The sequence below is a fragment of the Anolis sagrei genome, chromosome 4, assembly GCF_037176765.1.
Source record: "Anolis sagrei isolate rAnoSag1 chromosome 4, rAnoSag1.mat, whole genome shotgun sequence".
In the NCBI taxonomy this organism is placed as follows: Eukaryota; Metazoa; Chordata; class Lepidosauria; order Squamata; family Dactyloidae; genus Anolis; species Anolis sagrei.
Window position 1 is genome coordinate 1,143,955 of NC_090024.1, and position 21,890 is coordinate 1,165,844.

General features: G+C 44.5%; 1 protein-coding gene across 8 annotated transcripts in view; it reads right to left on the minus strand.

Annotated features, from left to right (window-relative positions):
* Nucleotides 1-21,890, minus strand: part of SCRIB (scribble planar cell polarity protein) — an 86,517-nt gene that overhangs the window by 33,713 nt on the left and 30,914 nt on the right. For 6 of the 8 annotated variants that reach the window (XM_067467192.1, XM_067467190.1, XM_067467194.1 and 3 more), the window contains 8 exons: nt 17,000-17,089; nt 16,792-16,869; nt 14,951-15,268; nt 10,647-10,727; nt 9,598-9,915; nt 5,752-5,862; nt 5,448-5,624; nt 5,246-5,362 (listed from right to left, as the gene is read on the minus strand). In XM_067467192.1, coding sequence (XP_067323293.1) covers nt 5,246-5,362; nt 5,448-5,624; nt 5,752-5,862; nt 9,598-9,915; nt 10,647-10,727; nt 14,951-15,268; nt 16,792-16,869; nt 17,000-17,089 — 1,290 coding nt within the window. Of the gene's footprint in view, nt 1-5,245; nt 5,363-5,447; nt 5,625-5,751; nt 5,863-9,597; nt 9,916-10,306; nt 10,394-10,646; nt 10,728-14,950; nt 15,269-16,791; nt 16,870-16,999; nt 17,090-21,890 lie in introns of those variants that run through there. The other 2 variants (XM_067467196.1, XM_067467195.1) reach the window with 2 other exon arrangements.

Genomic DNA, 21,890 nt, shown 5'->3' on the forward strand with positions numbered 1-21,890 from the left:
CCGAGTCCCCTTGGGAGATAAATAAAGTATTATTATTATTATTATTATTATTATTATTATTATTATTATTGTGTCTTAGTCTCCAGGGCAGCAGAAAACAAGTTATTATTATTATTATTATTAACTTTATTTGTACCCCGCTAGCATCTCCCGAAGGACTTGATGCGGGTTACAAAGGCCAAGGCCCTCAATAAAACAAGAGCATACCAATACATACAACTCATAAGCAAACCAAAACAATCAAAACAATAACAACAAAGCAATAAAACAAGTTCGCTCCCTCCTTCTTATGACTTCCCGTCACATATTTATCCATGGCCCTCATCATGTCTCCTTTCAGCCTTTTCTTCTGCAGGCTAAACATGCCCAGCTCTTTGAGCCGCTCCTCATAGGGCTAGTTATCCGAGAGAGAGAGAGAAACAGAGGAGGATTGAGCCCAGCCAAGGGAGAGGAGAGGGTCCTGGGGAGGGGGATCCTGTTCTTTAAAGTTATTATTATTATTATTATTATTATTATTATTATTATTATTGTGTCCTAGTCTCCAGGGCAGCAGAAAACAAGTTCACTCCCTCCTTCTTATGACTTCCCGTCACATATTTATACATGGCCCTCATCATGTCTCCTCTCAGCCTTCTATTCTGCAGGCTAATCATGCCCAGCTCTTTGAGCCGCTCCTCATAGGGCTTGTTCTCCAAGAGAGAGAGAGATAGAAAGAGAGGAGGATTGGGCCCAGCCAAGAGAGAGGAGGGGACCCTGGGAAGGGGGATCCTATTCTTGGAGCCCTGCCCCCAAGAAGCCCCCCCCCCCCCAAATCAGATAGCACCATCCCTGAGGCCGGCAGTGTCCGGCAAAGAGGCCTTGGCCCCCTAACGCTATCCTGGGCTTGAGGGATGGCAACAGGCGGGCCCGTTCAACACGTGACCCCCCCCCCCCCCCGCCCGTTCCCAACAGCTGCTGCTGGAGGGACGTGCAAAGGGGTGGGCACGCGAGGCACAGAGTGACCACCCAGGCTCAGAACAATCAAGCGTCGTTACGGCCTCCCACACACACACACCCCTTTCCTGGGGGGCACACCAAAAGAGTTGGGGGTCTGGCAGCTCTACTTGGGGGCAGTGTGATGGGGGAAAGGCAGGGGCTTGGGACCCGCCTACCTTTGGTGACCATCTCTCTCTCTATGAGCCAGCCCGAGTTCTTAGATCCTCAGGGGAGGCTCTCCTTCCGCCCTTGCCATTATCACAGGCTCGTCTTGTGGGCACAAGGGAGAGAGCCTTCTTCTCTGTGCCCCCCCCCCCACTTTGGAACTCATGGCCCGGTGAGATTAGGAAGGCCCCCACCTTAGAAATTTTCAAGAGGGATCTCAAAACTTGGCTTTTCCGATGTGCTTTTGGAGAGTAGCCATATTATCATACACAGTTGCTCCCCCTCAACGTTTTTTTTTTGTCCCCAGAGTCTATTTGCCCCCCTGTATGAAGGCCTATTTTTATGACTCCATTCCCTTACGAGTTTCTCCCCCACAAACAATCTGCTCCATCCCTATCTCATCCTGATTTTAGAATTGTTAGTATTTTAGTTTTATCTTGCACATGCGGCCCACTCGTTGTTATGTTATGTTATGTTATGTTATTTTACTGTATATTTTATACTCATATGTTGTATGTATTTTACTGTGTTGTTATTGTGTTTTGGTTTTATTTTATTGTAATATGCTGTTGGGCTTTGGCCCCATGTTAGCTGCCCCGAGTCCCCATTGGGGAGATAGATGGTGGCGGGGTATTAAATAAAATTGTTTATTATTATTATTATTATTATTATTGGGCTGGCATCTGCATGATGACAAGTGCCTTCCATTGAGTTAGAGCAGTGGTTCCCAATCTTTTATTGAGCAGGGTCCACTCACTCTCCAACATTACATTAGCACCAAACAGATTGCAAATCAGTTTTTGGTCAACTCTAGACTGGGTTTGGTTCTTTAGGGAGCTGATTCAGAAAACTGCATTGGAGAGACCACATCAGCCCAAGTTTCTGATACAGAACACATGCCATTCATTAGTTGCCATCTGCTTGCTCACAGAATAAGCCTCAGCACTATCAGAGGGTTTTGCAAGACCAGTCGCTATCGTTGCAAGGGTGTAGCAACGATGAGGCCGTGGAACGTATTTTAGTCCCTGCGGACCATTGGTGGTCCATAGACCACAGGTTGGGAACCACTGGGTTATAGGTTATAGGGAGCATACCACGCCTCTACTAAAGCAGATTCCATAGCCTGCCGGTGAGTTTCCAGTCACCGGCATCAAAGTGCAGGTGATCACCTATCAAGCCCTATACACTTTGGGTCCAACCTATCTTGGAAACTGCACCTCTTTCTATAATAATAATAACCATAACCATAATCATCATCATCATCTTTATTTATACCCTGCCACCACCTCCCCAAGGGGGACTTTGGGCGGCTAACATGAGGCCAAGCCCTATGAACCGGCACGGGCTTTGAGATCTACCAGGGAGGTCCCACCTCCATCTCAAGTGCAGCTGGTGGGGATGATAGATTGAGCCTTCTCGGTGGTGGCCCCTCGGTTTGGAATGCCCTCCCCAGGGAGATCAGGCTAGCCCCCACCCTCCAAGCCTTCCACACACAATGGAAGACATGTCTTTTCCGACAAGCCTTCGGCCATGTTTAGATTCTTTGCGAATATTTATGAGGACCTCCAGATTCTTTATCAAGGACTTTACAAGATTGAGATCCATTTCTGCTGTTTTCACCTGCGCCAATTGCTGTATTTTGTTGTTGTTAATCAGGGGATATGGTGAAACTGTGATGTTTCTGTTGGCTGTTTATTGTTTATGTTTTGTTTCTGCACTCTGTGTATTTTGAGTGCTCTATGAGACGCCCCAAGTGCCTCTGGGAGATGGTGGCGGTGCATAAATAAATAATAATTGGGTTGTTGTAGGTTTTTTCGGGCTATATGGCCATGTTCTAGAGGCATTCTCTCCTGACGTTTCGCCTGCATCTATGGCAAGCACCCTCACTACCTCTGAGGATGCTTGCCATAGGTGCAGGCGAAACATCAGGAGAGAATGCCTCTAGAACATGGCCATATAGCCTGAAAAAAACTACAACAACCCAGTGATTCTGGCCATGAAAGCCTTGGACAACAACAATAATAATAATTATTATTATTACTATTAGTAGTACCATCCCACAAGGATGGTAAAACATCAAAACATCAGGCAATGTCGCCTGGGCAATGTCCTTGCAGGCAGCCAATTCCCTCACACCAGATGTGACTTGCAGTTTCTCAAGTTGCTCCTGACGCAAAAATTATTACTATTAGTAGTAGTAGTATTAGTATTATTTTACTGATACAAAAACACAGTATGACACAGCAAACGAGATCGAAATGCTGGATTTCGTATCATAAAATAACAAGCTGAACACTTCCCAAGCGTTTAAGACTGTGTGATATTATTATTATTATTATTATTATTATTATTATTACTATAAACACAACAGGATGTATACACAGCAAACAAGAGCACTCTGCTGGCTTTTGTGTTGGATCACTCGTCGGGCCCTTCCCAAGTGCCTAGGACTGCATGATAAGTTTTTAAATTCTGTGTGTTATTGTTTACATGTGAGTTATATTAATTGTACTGTTTTATTTGCTTGCTGTTTTGTTTCTACTGATGTGTTGTTGGGCTTGGCCTCATGTAAGTTGCCCCAAGTCCCCTTAGGGAGATGGTGGCGGGGTATAAAGTTATTATGATTATGATTATTACTACTACTACTAGCTGTACCCACCACGCGTTGCTGTGGCCAACGTTCCCTCCCTCTTTCTCTCTTTCCCTCCTTCCTTCGCTCCCTCTTTCCTTCCTTCCTTCCCTTTTTTTCTTTCCTTCTCACCTTTCTTCTCTACCACTTTCCTCCCTTTTTCTTTTCATCCCTCTTTTTCTCCTTTCTTCCTTCTCTACCTCTTTCCATCCTTCCTTCAGTCTTTCCTTCTCTACCTCTTTCCTCCCTTTTTCTTTTCATCCCTCTTTTTCTCCTTTCTTCCTTCTCTACCTCTTTCCATCCTTCCTTCAGTCTTTCCTTCTCTACCTCTTTCCTCCCTTTTTCTTTTCATCCCTCTTTTTCTCCTTTCTTCCTTCTCTACCTCTTTCCATCCTTCCTTCAGTCTTTCCTTCTCTACCTCTTTCCTCCCTTTTTCTTTTCATCCCTCTTTTTCTCCTTTCTTCCTTCTCTACCTCTTTCCATCCTTCCTTCAGTCTTTCCTTCTCTACCTCTTTCCTCCCTTTTTCTTTTCATCCCTCTTTTTCTCCTTTCTTCCTTCTCTACCTCTTTCCATCCTTCCTTCAGTCTTTCCTTCTTTCCTTCCTTCCCTCTTTCTCTCCTTTCCCTCCTTCCTTCCTCTTCTTTCCCTTTTTTCCTTCTCTCCCTCCTTCCTTTTCTACCTCTTTCCTTCCTCCCTTCGCTTTTTGCTTCCATCCATACTTCTCTTTCCTTCCTTCCTTCCCTCTTTCTCTTCTTTCTTCCTTCTCTACTTCTTTCCTTCATTTCCTTTTTTCTTACTTTCTCTTCCTTCCTTCTCTACCCCTTTCTTTCCTTCCCTTTTTCTTTTCATTCTTCTTTTCTCCTTTCTTCTCTACCTCCTTCCTTCCTTCACTCTTTGCTTCCATGCTTCCTTTTCTCTTTCGTTCTTTCTCTTCTTTCTTTCTCTTCTTTCTTTCTTTCTTTCTTTCTTTTGTTCTTCCTTTCTTTCTTTCCTTTCCTCCCTCTTCCTTTCTTTTTCCCTTGTATCGTCATTTAGCTTTTCCGTCATTTAGCTTTTTGGGGTGTCCTTTCCACTGTTTTTTTTGGGGGGGGGGTTATGAGTGATGGTCACTCATTGGTCTGTTAGGAGTATCATGTCCAAATTTGGTGTCAAGTCGTCCAGTGGTTTTTGAGTTATGTAAATCCCACAAACGAACATTACTTTTTTATTTATATAGATTATGCTGCGTGCAGATCCGAGTTGTGTGGCTTTTTGCAGCTGACAGGTGAGGATATTGTCAATGCCTATTGTTATTGTTATAATTATTATTGAGGGGGCCTGAGAGGCACATGGAGGGTGGGGTGGGAGGGCCCCCTTTGCGGTCAGTCAGTACTTTGGTTGAGAGCCCCACTGACCGAGTCCAGAAGCAATGGTTCCCCAGGCTGCCAGGCTGACTCCTTTGCAATTGCGCCCTTGCGCCCCCCACCCCAGCATACCTTTGAGATGAAGATGCCTTCGTCCGTGGGGTCGAAGGGGTTCCCCACGTGGCCCTTGGCCCCCCCTCGGATGCTGATGCCCAGCTTCTCCCCCGGCCGCTTCTCAATGCAGATCTCCTGCAGCCCAAGGCAGAAAGGAAACAGGGGTTGGGGGTGATCCAAGGCTTCTTGTGCCCCCCCCCCCCACGTCCCAGCTCCCTACCTCCATGCCGGGTGGGGGAGGGTCCCTCCGGACCACCATCTGCAGCTCCTGCGCCGAGGAGAGCAGTGCGCTGACGGCCTCCTGGTGCTTCGCGTGGCGCAAATCCACGCCGTTCACCTCCAGGATCCGGTCCCCAACACGCAGCCCGCTCCGGGCGGCCAAGCCTTGAGGGATCACCTGCAAGGCAGGGATGGGATGGGGGGCACAGGCACCATGGAGCAGGGGCTCTCTCAAAGGGGGAGGAAAGGGGGGCAGGTGCAGAGCCACAACCCCCCCCCCCAAGAGGATGCCACTGGGCCCTTACCTTGGAGATGAAGACCCCCGGCTCATGGATGCCGAAGGGGTGGCTGGAGTGGTCGCTGCCCCCCACGATGCTGAGCCCCAGCGGCCCCCCAGCTTTGACGAGGCACACCTCCTGCAAAAGGGGAGCGGGGCAGGAAGGCACAAGTGGGGAATTGAGGCCGGGAAGACAAGAAAGGAAGCATCCTGACCCTCCCCCCAAAGGCCCCCTCCCCAAAAAGGCTGCCATTGGCCCATCCGCACTGTCAGAAACACAAAAAATTAACTAGATATTTTTAATTTAATTTAATTTCAAATTTATTTATTTATTTGGGACCTTTATATGCCACCCTTCTCACCCCAAAGGGGACTCAGAGCGGCTTAAAAGGTGTATGTATGTGTGTATATATATATATATATATATATATACACACACACACACACAAACACATATATACATATAATATACTATACTATTAGCACAGCACAATATCACGATTATTATTAGTAGTATTGTATTACATTATAATATTATAAATATATGCATATACAATGTATTATAGCATAGCACAAGATCAGTATCATACATTACTATATTGTTCTATAGCATTATATTGTAATATTATTAGCAATATTACATGTAATATAAAATATATAATTATATTATTAGTATATTGCATTACATTATAATATTATAAATATATGTATATATAATGTATTATATTATTGGTATAGCACAATAGCAGTATCATATATTACTATATTGTACTATACCATTATACTGTAATGTTATTATCAATATTACATGTAAAATAAATATATAATTATAATTTATTAGTAGTAGTATTGTATTACATTATAATATATTTATATGCAATGTATTATATCATTAGCAAAGCACAATATCAGTATTATACATTACTATATTGTACTATTCCATTATATTGTAATGTTATTAGCAATATTACATGTAATATAAATATATAATTATAATATCTTGGGTGGTTGTAGGTTGTTTTTTTTTTCGGGCTATCTGGCCATGTTCTAGAGGCATTCTCTCCTGACGTTTCGCCTACATCTATGGCAAGCATCCTCAGAGGGAGTGAGGATTATAATATAATTATAATATATTATTAGTAGTAGTATTGTATTACATTATAATATTATAAATATATGTATATACAATGTATTCTATTATTAGCATGGCACCATATCAGTATTATATATTACTATATTGTACTATACCATTATATTGTAATGTTATTAGCAATATTACATGTAATATAAATATATAATTATAATATATTAGTAGTAGTATTGCATTACATTATAATATTATAAATATATATATATATAATGTATTGTACTATTAGCATAGTACAATATCAGTATTATATATTACTGTATTGTACTATACCATTATATTGTAATATTATTAGCAATATTACATGTAATATAAATATATAATTATAATATATTGGGTTGTTGTAGGTTTTTTCGGGCTATATGACCATGGTCTAGAGGGCATTCTCTCCTGACGTTTCGCCTGCATCTATGGCAAGTATCCTCAGGGATAGTGAGGATTATAATATAATTATATTATTAGTAGTAGTATTGTATTACATTATAATATTATAAATATATTTATATACAATGTATTATATTATTACATAGCACAATATCAGTATTATACATTACTATATTGTACTATACCATTATATTGTAATGTTATTAGTAACATTACATGTAATATAAATATATAATTATAAGATATTATTAGTAGTAGTATTGTATTTTTTTTTGCTTTATTTCTATACCGCATTTTTCAGCCCAAAAAGGCGACTCAATGCGGTTTACAGGGTACAAATTATCATAACAATGTCAGTGCAATTAAAAACACAACAAATATAACAACAGGATCAACAACACCAATCCACAACAATTAACAAACAACATGAAACAAACATAGCGCCTCAATGAAATCAGATCCGAACTCATAATCCTTGTATCATTCCTATGTTCCATTTACCGCCTTCCTATGTTCAGTTGCACTGTTAACCAAACGCTTGTTCATAAAGCCAGGTCTTGACCTTTCTCCGAAACGCCAGCAATGATGGTGCCTGTCTGACATTATGTCTGTATGACATTATAATATTATAAATATATGTATATAAAATGTATTGTACTATTAGCATAGTACAATATCAGTTTTATATATTACTGTATTGTACTGTACCATTATATTGTATTATTAGCAATATTACATGTAATATAAAATATATAATTATAATATATTATTATTAGTAGTATTGTATTACATTATAATATTATAAATATTATATGTATATACAATATATTATATTATGTTATATTATATTATGAGAATGGCACAGGAGACAAAATGGATGCAATGACTCAGCCAAAACTAGAGTTCAATATAAGCAGGTGTGCCTGTTGCTTAGGAACACCTCAGTTTGAGAGAAGCCTCAGTATGAGAAGGCTTCAGTGTTAGTTTACCTCAGTATGAGAAGTCCTCAATGTTAGTAGGCCTCAGTGTGAGGTAGGCATCGTTATGAGAAGGCCTTAGTGTGAGGTAGGCCTCGTTATGAGAAGGCCTCAGTGTGAGGCAGGCCTCGTTATGAGGTCCTCAGTATGAGAAGGCCTCAGTATAAGGTAGGTCTCATTATGAGAAAGCCTCATTATGAGAAGGCCTCATTATGAGAAGGCCTCAGTGTGAGGTAGGCCTCATTATGAGAAGGCCTCAGTGTGAGGCAGGCCTCGTTATGAGAATGCCTCAGTATGAGAATGCCTCAGTGTGAGGTAGACCTCATTATGAGAAGGCCACAGTGTGAGGTAGGCTTCGTTATGAGAAGTCCTCAGTGTGAGAAGGCCTCAGTGTGAGGTAGGCCTCATTATGAGAAGGCCACAGTGTGAGGTAGGCCTCGTTATGAGAAGTCCTCATTATGAGAAGGCCTCAGTGTGAGGTAGGCCTCGTTATGAGAAGGCCTCAGTGTGAGGTAGGCCTCATTATGAGAAGGCCTCAGTGTGAGGTAGGCCTCATTATGAGAAGTCCTCATTATGAGAAGGCCTCAGTGTGAGGTAGGCCTCGTTATGAGAAGTCCTCATTATGAGAAGGCCTCAGTATGAGGTAGGCCTCATTATGAGAAGGCCTCAGTGTGAGGTAGGCCTCATTATGAGAAGGCCTCCGTGTGAGGTAGGCCTCGTTATGAGAAGGCCTCAGTATGAGGTAGGCCTCATTATGAGAAAGCCTCAGTATAAGGTAGGCCTCATTATGAGAAGGCCTCAGTGTGAGGTAGGCCTCATTATGAGAAGGCCTCAGTGTGAGGTAGGCCTCGTTATGAGAAGGCCTCAGTGTGAGGTAGGCCTCATTATGAGAAGGCCTCAGTATAAGGTAGGCCTCATTATGAGAAGGCCTCAGTGTGAGATAGGCCTCATTATGAGAAGGCCTCAGTGTGAGGTAGGCCTTGTTATGAGAATGCCTCATTGTGAGGTAGACCTCATTATGAGAAGGCCTCAGTATGAGGTAGGCCTCATTATGAGAAGGTCTCAGTGTGCAGGCTGAACTTTTATTTGTGTTATGGAAACCTTGGTTTTGTAAATATTGCAACCATATTATTTTGCTTTAAAGACAAGCCTCCTATGGAAGAGATGACACTGGTCTGTGTGTTTGTGTTCCTTCTATCACTTTGGGCTCCTGGTGCTGGGTCACGCTGTTGCTGCTGCTGAGTTACCCTGTCGTTCATTTATGAGGAAGGTCTTTTGTTAATAAGCCCACTCGCCCAACAGTTGAAGCCAGCCTTTCACTCCCAAGGACCCCCCCTCTCGCCATGACCCCTGCCCCCTCCCCTACCTCCACCGGGAACTGGCCCTCGAGGGGATGGGTCTGGCGGGAGTGCTGTCCAGGCATCTCCTCCTCGTTGTCCTCTTCCTCCTCCTCAGTGGGGCTCCCTCGGTGAGCGGTCAGCGGCGCTGGGGGTGGGGAGGGGGCCCTCTGGGCACGGAGCCCCTGGGCAGCAGCGGGGGCCCCCTCACCCGGAAGAAGTGCGGCAGCAGTGGCAGCGGCGGAGGCAGCCTCTCTCTCAACCAGGAGGGCAATGGAGGGGGAGGCGGCGGTAAGCAGCGCTACGGCCTGGTCATGCCTGGCTTCCGTCATGTCTACCCCATTGATCTGGAAGGGCCCCAAACCAGCGTCAAGTCGGCCGCCCCCCAAGGAGAGGAAGAGCGCCCTGGGCCGGACGCCTCCCGGGAGCACAGCCGGGCATCGCGGGACGAGGCCCCCAACGCCCCCCCTTCCTCCCCAAAGCCGGCCCCAGAAGACGATGGGGAACAAAAGGGGGCTCTGTGCAGGAAGGGGGGGCTGGCCTCTCCCTCCCACCCACCCACCCACCTACCCTTTGCCTCTGTCACCATTTGGGGGGCTGGAGAGACTGAAAGGAATAGCCAGCAGAGAGAAGAAAAGGAGGGAGGAAAGAAGGGGCAGGCGGGGGCTGGGGGGGGGGGGGGGTAGCAGGCAGGCCAGGCAGAGACAGACGGACAGACGGACGGAAGCCAGCACTGACCAGGCCGTCTCGGGGCTTACCCCACTGGAGCCCCACTTGCTCTTGCCAAGGCTGCTGGGCAGAGAGGCAGCCCCCCTCCAAGGAAGGCTGGAAGAAGCCAGAAGATTTGGGGGGAGAGGGGGGAGGGGGGGGGAAGAAGATTGGAAAGAAAGACACCACTCCCTCCACGAGGGCCCCGGGCCCCCCTCCAAAGGCCCGAGAAAAAGACGGTAAAGCCCCAAGACCCGCCCTGCTGAGAGGTGGCCCACCGTCCCTGGCCCACCAGAGGACCACGTACTCTTGGAAGGGAAGGGGGGGTGAAGTGACCCCCACCCCGTTTGTGCCGGCCCCAACGACTCACCAGGATGACCCTGTCTCCCACTCGCAGGGTCCCGTCCCGATGGGCCGCGCCGCCCTCCGCAATCCGAGAGATGAAGATCCCCTGCGGAGAAGAAGAGGGCCCCCCCAGAGAAAGTCACCCCCAGAAAACTCCAGGAGGGAAGCAGGGCAGTGTCTCCCCCCCCACACACCGGGCAGGGCGAGCAGAGGCTCACGTCAGTGGAGCCAGAAATAGTCCTGGCCAGGCAGCATCGGTGGGCAGTGGAGGGATCGCGTGTCACCCTCGCTGCCTGCCAACCTGGCCAGGCTCTCTCCCATGCTGTCACAATCAAAAATAAGATGTATGGTTTGAATGAACTGAATGAAAGTTGTATAGCAAAGGTCAAGGTGCTCCCCTGACATTACGTCCAGTTGTGGGGCTCATCCCCATTTCTAAGCCAAAGAGCCAGCGTTGTCCCTAGACCCATGATGGCGAACCTATGACACGTGTGTCAGCACTGACACACGTAGCTATTTTCGATGACACACAGCCGCATGCGGCCGCATACAGAGAAGATGGGGCCGCATCCCAAGAAGGACATTTCATCCTCGGCTCCTACACCAGCATTTTTCTATAATGCCAAGATATATGGCATTATAGAAAAAGCAGGTAAGTTAAATATCATAGAATCATAGAATCAAAGAGTTGGAAGAGACCTCCTGGGCCATCCAGTCCAACCCCATTCTGCCAAGAAGCAGGAATATTGCATTCAAATCACCCCTGACAGATGGCCATCCAGCCTCTGCTTAAAAGCTTCCAAAGAAGGAGCCTCCACCACACTCCCTCCAGGGCAGAGAGTTCCACTGCTGAACATAGAATCATAGAATCAAAGAGTTGGAAGAGACCTCATGGGCCATCCACTCCAACCCCATTCTGCCAAGAAGCAGGAATATTGCATTCAAATCACCCCTGACAGATGGCCATCCAGCCTCTGCTTAAAAGCTTCCAAAGAAGGAGCCTCCACCACACTCCCTCCAGGGCAGAGAGTTCCACTGCTGAACATAGAATCATAGAATCAAAGAGTTGGAAGAGACCTCATGGGCCATCCAGTCCAACCCCATTCTGCCAAGAAGCAGGAATATTGCATTCAAATCACCCCTGACAGATGGCCATCCAGCCTCTGCTTAAAAGCTTCCAAAGAAGGAGTCTCCACCACACTCCCTCCGGGGCAGAGAGTTCCACTGCTGAACGGCTCTCACAGTCAGGAAGTTCTTCCTAATGTTCAGATGGAATCTCCTCTCTTGGAGTTTGAAGCCATTGTTCCCTTGCGTCCTAGTCTCCAGGGAAGCAGAAAACAAGCTTGCTCCCTCCTCCTCCCTGTGGCTTCCTCTCACATATTTATACATGGCTATCCTATCTCCTCTCAGCCTTCTCTTCTTCAGGCTAAACATGCCCAGTTCCCTAAGCCACTCCTCATAGGGCTTGTTCTCCAGACCCTTGATCATTTTAGTCGCCCTCCTCTGGACACATTCCAGCTTGTCAATATCTCTCTTGAATTGTGGTGCCCAGAATTGGACACAATATTCCAGATGTGGTCTAACCAAAGCAGAATATAATTGGTTTTTGGTTTATTAAATACAGTTATATGTTACAATAATATATTTTTGTTATTAAACTATAAATATCATGAAATTATGGGTTTTTCTCGAAGTGACACCCCACTCGAGTTATGCTCGGTTTTTTGGTGAGTATTGACACACCAAACTCAAAAGGTTGCCCATCATTGCCCTAGACACCTCCAAGGTCATGTGGCCACTTCAATCTTTCAATCTTCAGTTCTTTCAATCCGCGCTAAAAAGCAGCAACGAGAGAGAGAGAGACTCTTACTTTAAACAATGACTACTACATCTTTCAAAAAGTGTGTATCGTGTCCTAATAAATACCCGGACAACGATGCGCACCCTAATTGCCTTGTTTGCCTGGGAGAAGAACATCTCTCCCAGGCATGTGACATTTGCAGAGCTTTCACGCCGCAAACAAGGAAAAATAGAGAGTTACGCTTGAAAGCGGCTTTGTATGAGCAAGCTCTGCTTCCTTCCATTGCAATAGAAGATTCAGAAAAGACTGATCTTTCAGCTCAAAAGAAGAAAGTAATAAAAATTAAAAAGATTAAGCCTAGTAAGCCCTCAGAAAGAGGTGAAGTGGCTCAAACTACTTTGCAAACGCATCTGGTGGGGACGAGGGACAGAGCCTTCTCAGTGGTGGCCCCCCGTTTGTGGAATTCGCTCCACAGCGAGATCAGATCGGCGTCCTCCCTCCTTTCTTTTAGAAAAAAAAAATTAAAATTGTGGTTTTGGAGCCAGGGTTTTGGCCAGTGGGCACAGCAGCACTTTAAATACAGAACCTGGACCACAGGACTGTTACAACAATTGGAAACGGCTATTTATTTATTTGTCGTGCCAGGGGCAACCAGTCAATTGTATTATATTTCTAATAGAACAAAACAAACAAACAGGCAAAATACAAAATTTGCAAGTGTGACTTTGTGACTATGTGATTTGTGATTATGTGATTTTAATTAGTGTTACTGTTTCTAATCTGCTATATATATTATGATTTTATATTGTGTTGCTGATGTAGTGGCATCTACTGCCTGTGTTAGCTGCCCTGAGTCCCCCCTCGGGGGGTGAGAAGGGCGGGGTAGAAATGGTGTAAATAATAATAAATAATAATAAATATCTACTCACATTGGCATGTTTTCAAGCTGCTAGGTTGGCAGAAGCTGGAGCTAACAGTGGGAGCTCACCCTGCTCCCTGAATTCGAACCTGCGACCTGTCGGTCAACAAGTTCAGCAGCTCAGCGGTTTAACCCACTGCACCACTGAGGGCAGTTATATGAATGGGGCCCAACTTGTCCAAAGAAACAACTCTAAGATTGGGTTGTTGTAGTTTTTTTGGGCTATATATGGCCACATTCTAGAGGCATTTTCTCCTGACGTTTCACCTGCATCTATGGCAAGCATCCTCAGAGGTAGTGAGGTCTGTTGGAACTAGGAAAAAAGGGTTTATATATCTGTGGAATGACCGGGGTGGGACAGAGGACTCTTGTCTGCTGGAGCTAGGTGGGAATGTTTCAACTTACCACCTTGATTAGCGTATAATGGCCTGGCAGTGCCTAGAGCAAACTTTTGTTGAGAGGTGATTAGATGTCCTTGTTTGTTTCCTCTCTGCTGTTTTGCTGTTGTAATTTTAGAGGTTTTTTTATATACTGCTGGCCAGATTTTGTTCATTTTCATGGTTTCCTCCTTTCTGTTGAAATTGTCCACCTGCTTCTTGTGGATTTCAATGGCTTCTCTGTGTAGCCTGACCTGGTGGTTGTGAGAGTGGTCCAGCATTTCTGTGTTCTCAAATAATAATATTTTACAGCGTTTTTTGAAAATGAACAAAAATAATGGAAATGAACAAAATCTGGCTACTAGTATTAAAATTACAACAGCACAACAGAGAGGAAACAAACAAGGACATCTAATCACTTCTCAACAAAAGATTGCCCCAGGCACTGCCAGGCCATCAAATGCTAATCAAGGTGGTCAGTTGAAACGTTCCCACCTAGCTCCAGCAGACAAGAGTCCTTTGTCCCACCCTGTCATTCCACAGATATATAAACCCTTTTTCCTAGTTCAAACAGACCTCACAACCTCTGAGGATGCTTGCCATAGATGCAGGCAAAACGTCAGGAGAGAATGCCTCTAGACCATGGCCATATAGCCCGAAAAAACCTACAACAACCCAGTGATTCAACAACCCAATTTTGATTTTCACAGAAAAAATGTTCAAAACTTTTCGAAACTTCCGAGACTTCTGAATCCTTTCGTTAATGGTTTGAAAGTGTTCTTTCCAGTTTCACTGGGTGGCCTTTACTTTGAAAGTAGTTGTTTTACTTCAGAAGTGGGGAAAAGCAAACAGAGAAAATCCCTTCCTTCTCTGGTTTAAAACTGGCTTCTCTGGCTTGAGCCGAAGCCAAGGACCAGAAGCAGAGAAAAGCTGAATCATTTCCGACTCACTTCCTGATTCGTAACAAAAATGGCAGAAAAAGCTTTGGAAGGGCAAAGGGACTTCCGTTTTTTAAAAAACTTCGATATAGCTTCAAAAAGTTAATTTTAGCGAAATTATTACGAGCAACGAGTTATCCGACGCAAGTCTATCCATGTCTAGTAGTTACATAGAATCTGTATGTCTAATGTTGTCCTGATGTACATGAACCTTTGTTTAAAAAGTATTTATGACAAGGGTGGGGTGGGGGCCACCCCTTGCCCCCATGGCACCCTTTGACCCCAATGACTCACCGTGTCCCCCGTCCGATATGGGGTGGAGCCCTTGCCGCCCGCGATGCTGAAGCCTAGGCCGCGCTCGTTGCGCATGAGGCAGGCGGAGAGGCGCTCTGTGGGGGGGCCAGCTCCGTCCGGCCGCTCAGGGAACTGCAGGCCGCCCCTCCTCTCCCGGGGGCTGTAGTCGTCCTCGGGGCGCAGTGGGGTCACCGTGACGGCGTTCTCGGGCTCCACCATCCGCTCCCGCAGGACGGTCATGGAGACGGAGCTGCCGGACCCCCGCAGGGCTTCCACTGCCAAGTGGTGCTCCGCACAGTGCAGCGACACGCCATTCACCTGGGGAGATGGGGGGGGGGGGCGGTGGGAGCGAGGAAGTGGTCAACCTGGTCCGGCCCCTCCTGGCCACATGCAAGACAAACCCACGTCACTTCAGGTCAAAGGCAGCCCACCTGGCCACCAAAAAGCAAGACCAAGCAGGAATCCTGCCAACTATTTCTCATTCTGGAGTTGCATATTATTATTATTATTATTATTATTATTATTATTATTACACAAGCCAATACAATCAAACTTTTTGTAATTATCAGAAACTAGAGTAGCACAGTTGAAATAAACTTTTATTCTGATTCTAAATATGTCTTTATCCTTTTCCCATCACGTCAACATTTCAAAATATGACGAATGCTACGTTACAGCGGACTTCTATAAAGGCTGCACATTTCGCATCATATTCATGTAACACAAGCCAACTAGTATTTTAATTCAGACAGAATTTTAGGTCATTCTTAGAGTATTGTCGAAGGCTTTCATGGCTGGAATCACTAGGTTCTTGTGGGTTTTTTCGGGCTATATGGCCATGTTCTAGAGGCATTTTCTCCTGATGTTTCGCCTGCATCTATGGCAAGCATCCTCAGAGGTAGCATCCTCACTACCTCTGAGGGTGCTTGCCATAGATGCAGGCGAAACGTCAGGAGAGAATGCCTCTAGAACATGGCCATATAGCCCGAAAAAACCCACAAGAACATTCTTAGTGTTTTTTCGCTCTGAATTCAGATGTGTGTTTATTTTTTTCTCTACCACATTTAGTTTTTGCAATGAGACTAATTGAATAGTTAATGCAAACTGATATTAATTGATGTAATGTAAATGCATTAATTAATTACAAAAACTACACGTGGTAGAGAAAAAATGAACATAGATCTTAATTCAGCGTTAAAAGTTATGTAAGAATGATCTAAAATTCTATCTGAAGAAAAATACTTGTTGGCTTGAGTTATTTTTATTATATTATTATTATTACTACAAATAAAGTAAGTAAATAAATAAATACTACTACTACTACTACTACTACTACTACTATTATTGTTATTATTGCATGAGTGGGATTCATGCACAAGTTGGATGAATCTGGATTCAGTGGCCAGTCTGGCACATTGAAAACTGGAACACTGGCCCCGCCTGCTCAATATTTATTTATTTACTTATTGATTTATTTATAGAATCATAGAATCAAAGAGTTGGAAGAGACCTCCTGGGCCATCATCCAGTCCAACCCCATTCTGCCAAGAAGCAGGAATATTGCATTCAAATCACCCCTGACAGATGGCCATCCAGCCTCTGCTTAAAAGCTTCCAGAGAAGGAGCCTCCACCACACTCCCTCCGGGGCAGAGAGTTCCACTGCTGAACGGCTCTCACAGTCAAATTTACCATATTTCTACCCAACCTCCGAAGAGCCATTGGGAGAGCAGCTAGGGAGAGCCCACTGCTATTTCTGAGCAAAATCCCTCTGTGGGTCAGGTTGCCCCTTGGAGGCCCCACAGGTGACCACCCCCATGACCCCTCCCTCCCCCCGGCTCACCTCCAGGAGCTTGTCCCCCACTCGCACCCCTGCGCGCGCAGCCGGACCCTCCTCGGAGACACGGGAGATGAAGATGCCCTGAAGGAGGGAAGGGAGGAAGGAGGAGAGACAAGCCTTGGAGCAAAAGGGGCAAGTGGCTGGTGGGCGTTCATGCTCCCCGCCAGTGTTGGCCCCCCACCGAGCTCCCCCACAACAGGAGCAGCGTTACCTCGTCGTCCCCTTTGTAGGGGGTGGAGCCCTTGCCCCCCGCGATGCTGATGCCCAGCCCCCCGGTCTGGCGCACGATGGTCAGGGTCAGCTGGAAGAGAGGGAGGCCGGAGGGGGGGTTGTGGTCAGCAGGGCGGGCACCAGAGATACAGGTGCCCCCCCCCACACACACACAAAAATGGAAGGACCCAGGAAAGAGAGAGAGAGAGACCCCTCCCTCCACAACACCCCTTCTCCAGGGAGGAACAGAGTGGACGCTTGACCAGTGAAGGGGCCGCGCTTCCACCAGAATCCCCACCCAGGGAAGGCCTCTCCCTTCTTCCTCCGGAGGGGTAAACAGCTGGCCACCCTCCCCACTTCTGTCCAGGGGGGCGCCACAAGTATGCATGTGAGGAAGGGGGATCCTGGGGGGGGGGTCCCATTCCCCACTCATCCTAACCTGTCTGGAGTCTCTCTTGAGGAGGGGGACCCCCTGGGAATAGAGCCTGGAGGCAGACTCATGGCCCAGACCCCCGTTTCATACAAAGGGAGTCACTTCTTAGTCATGCAGAAGCTGGACAATGCTAAAGAGGATTGTGGGTGGGGGTCTGCTAGGGCCCGGCATCCTGGTGCTGGCGGGGTTCCTTTATTTATTTATTTATTTGGGGCTTTTATATCCCGTCCTTTCTCAACCTCCGCAGAGGGACTCAGGATGGCTAACCAAGTGGCACCCCATGGCGCCCACATCAAAACATTATTACAGGATGTGCTAATGTGTGCTAAGACTTTACAAGGATCATTGCCTGGATGGGTGCGTGTTGAGGAAGAACACCTGGACAATTAAGCAATTGGAGGATATTATGAGGAGTGCTTCATGGTGGTTTTAGAGAGAGAGATGGTGATCAGATGATCAGGAAGAGACCGGATGGGACTTCCATACTACAGGACTTGGCTGAAGATCCTGAACTAATTTACTACAAGGCTCCTTGCACCAATGAAGAAGCAGAGAATGCCTGGTTTTAATGCATTGGGCTGTTGTGTGAGTTATTTTGCTGCAATGGACTAAGTTTATTTTCAAGGCTGGTTATCTTGTAAAGCTGCATATCCCCATGGCGCCCACATCAAAACATTATTGCAGGATGTGCATATGTATGCTAAGTCTTTATAAGGATCATCGCCTGTATGGGTGCGTGTTGAGGAAGAGCACCTGGACAATTAAGCAATTAAGCTTGAGCCACTCCCTGCATGAAGTATATCATGAGGAGTGCTTCATGGTGGTTTTAGAGAGAGACATGGTGATCAGATGATCAGAAAGAGACCGAATGGGACTTCTATACTACAGGACTTGCTGAAGATCCTGAACTAATTTACTACAAGGCTCCTTGCACCAATGAAGAAGCAGAGAATGCCTGGTTTTAATGCATTGGACTGTTGTGTGAGTTATTTTGCTGCAATGGACTAAGTTTATTTTCAAGGCTGGTTATCTTGTAAAGCTGCATATCCCCATGGCGCCCACATCAAAACATTATTGCAGGATGTGCATATGTATGCTAAGTCTTTACAAGGATCATCGCCTGTATGGGTGCGTGTTGAGGAAGAGCACCTGGACAATTAAGCAATTAAGCTTGAGCCACTCCCTGCATGAAGTATATCATGAGGAGTGCTTCATGGTGGTTTTAGAGAGAGACATGGTGATCAGAAAGAGACCGGATGGGACTTCCATACTACAGGACTTGCTGAAGATCCTGAACTAATTCACTACAAGGCTCCTTGCACCAATGAAGTAGCAGAGAATGCCTGGTTTTAATGCATTGGGCTGTTGTGTGAGTTATTTTGCTGCAATGGAGTAAGTTTATTTTCAAGGCTGGTTATTTTGTAAAGCTGCATATTTATCTCTGACTACTCAAGAGCAAATTTTGTTTTTCCTTTTATTCTGACTCTGTGGGATTCAACTAGAGGGCTGGGAAGACGACTGGGTAGCTTCCGCATAGACTGATAAACTGCAACAAACATAAATAACCTCCTTGCCAAGACATCCATAGCCATGTGGTGGAAGGTTGGCCGCAACGAGGCTGCAACACCCCTCCAACATGGGCTCAGAGCAGATAAGTAAGAGGAAAAGACCGGTTTTTATTGGGGGGGGGGGGGGGAGCAGGGAGGTGGACCTTTCCTATGGCAGAGGGCCCAACGTGGCCCTACGTGAGATATTTATGTTGGCTGTCACTGTGTTATCTTATATATATATATTTGGCATTATAGTGTTCCCTCGCTACTTCGCGGTTCACTTACCGCGGACTCACTGTTTCGTGGTCTATCTATCTATCTATCTATCTAAATAAAAATGTAATGTTCATTTGTGGGATTAATGTAACTCAAAAACCACTGGATGAATTGACACCGAATTTGGACACAAGACACCTAACAGTCCAACGAGTGTCCATCACCCATAAACACACACACACACACAAAACCTCAGCGGAACAGACTTAAAAACCCAAAAAATACACCATATTTACATATACACATACACTCCTATACATATGCACATGCACACATTCATACACACACACACGTATACATATGCACAAACACACACTAATATACACATATACACATATACATAAATACATATACACATATACATGCACACATACATACATACGCACACGCACACACATATACATACCCACATACATACATATATGCACACAAATATGCATATAGACAAGCACACACATATACACAATATACATGGACACATATAAACACACAAATATATACACATATATACACACACATATATATACACACACACTGTATCGTATTTTACAGTCAACTAAAAACCTGGATGTTCCGCCGTGCTTTTGATGAAGCAGCCCACCAATAATTTCCCTGTTTCCTACTTTTAGCTCAGCGCTTTCACCGGTTGACCTCGACACGTTGTTGACAGCATTTCCCGCCCTCCCCATTCGATTGTCGCACTTTTCTTGCGCTCCTGCCAGGATGTATTGCACTCAGTGAGTTGGTACTCCACCTATGTTCTTTTTTTCTCAGCCATATTGTTTTGATGTTGTTTATAATTGTGAGTGTTTTCATTTTATCTGTTGTTTTTAATGTTGTGTTCTACTTGTAATTTTGTAAGCCGTCCCGAGTCTCCTTGGGGATATGGTTGGCGGAGTATAAAAATAATTATTTTTACTAGCCGTCCCCTGCCACACGTTGCTGTGGCCCAGTCTGTATATGTGCTTTGTGTGTGTATGTGTATGTATATTTATACATATGCGTATATATGTGTGTTTGCGTATATATAGGTGGTTTTGCACATGCATTGTAATGTATTTTTTGGGATTTTAAGTCCCTTTTGCTGTGTTTTTCAGTGTTTTTATGAGTGATAGTCACTCATTGGCCTGATTGGTGTCTTGTGTCCAAATTTGGTGTCAATTCATCCAGTGATGTTTGAGTTATGTTAATCCCACAAACAAACATTACATTTTTATTTATATAGATTACTAGCTGTACCTGCCACATGTTGCTGTGGCCAACCTTCCCTCCCTCCCTCCCTCCCTCCCTCCCTTTCTTTCTATCTTTCTTTCTTTCTTTCTTTCTATCTATCTATCTATCTATCTATCTATCTATCTATCTTTCCTTCCTTCCTCCCTCCCTCCCTCCCTCCCTCCCTCCCTCCCTTTTCTTCTTTACTTCTCTCCTTTCTTCCTTCTCTACCTCTTTCCTTCCTTCCTTCACTTTGTTTCCATCTTTCTTTCTCTCATTCCTTATTCCCTCCCCCCTCTCTTTCTCTCCTTTCTTTCTTCTCTACCTCTTTCCTTCTCTACCTCTTTCTCTTTCCTTCACTCCCTCTTTCTCTCCTTCCTTTGCTTCCTCTTTCCTTCCTCCCTTTTTTTCCTTCTCTCCTTTCTCTACCTCTTTCTTTCCATGCTTCCTTCTTTTTTTCCCTCCCCCTCTTTCTCTCCTTCCTTCCTTTCTCCCCTCCCTTCCCTTTTTTCTATATTTCCATTAAGCTTTCCATCATTTAGCTTCTTGGGGTTTTTAAGTCCTTTTTTTTGGGGGGGGGGGGGGCGTTATGAGTGATGGTCACTCCTTGGGTTAGTAGGTGTCTAGCGGAAAAATTTAGTGTCAATTCATCCAGCAGTTTTTGAATTCTGTTAATCCCACAAACAAACATTACATTTTTATTTATATAGATTATTATTATTATTATTATTATTATTATTATTATTACTATTATTACTGTTGTTTTGTTGTTTTGTTGTTATTATTATTATTATTATTACTATTATTACTCTTGTTTTGTTGTTGTTTTGTTGTTGTTGTTGTTATTATTATTATTATTATTACTATTATTACTGTTGTTTTGTTGTTGTTGTTATTATTATTATTATTACTATTATTACTGTTGTTTTGTTGTTGTTTTGTTGTTGTTGTTGTTGTTATTATTATTACTATTATTACTGTTGTTTTATTGTTGTTGTTGTTATTATTATTATTATTACTATTATTACTGTTGTTTTGTTGTTGTTTTGTTGTTGTTGTTATTATTATTACTATTATTACTGTTGTTTTGTTGTTGTTGTTATTATTATTATTATTACTATTATTACTGTTGTTTTGTTGTTGTTGTTGTTGTTGTTTTGTTGTTGTTGTTGTTATTATTATTATTATTATTATTATTATTATACGTTTGCACCTTTGAGTGGTTTGCAAGGCACTCCGAGACCCTCTGGGAGATGGTGGCGGGGTATAAATAAAGTATATCCAAGTTCTATTATTATTATTATTATTATTATTATTATTATTATTATTATTATACGTTTGCACCTTTGAGTGGTTTGCAAGGCACTCCGAGACCCTCTGGGAGATGGTGGCGGGGTATAAATAAAGTATATCCAAGTTCT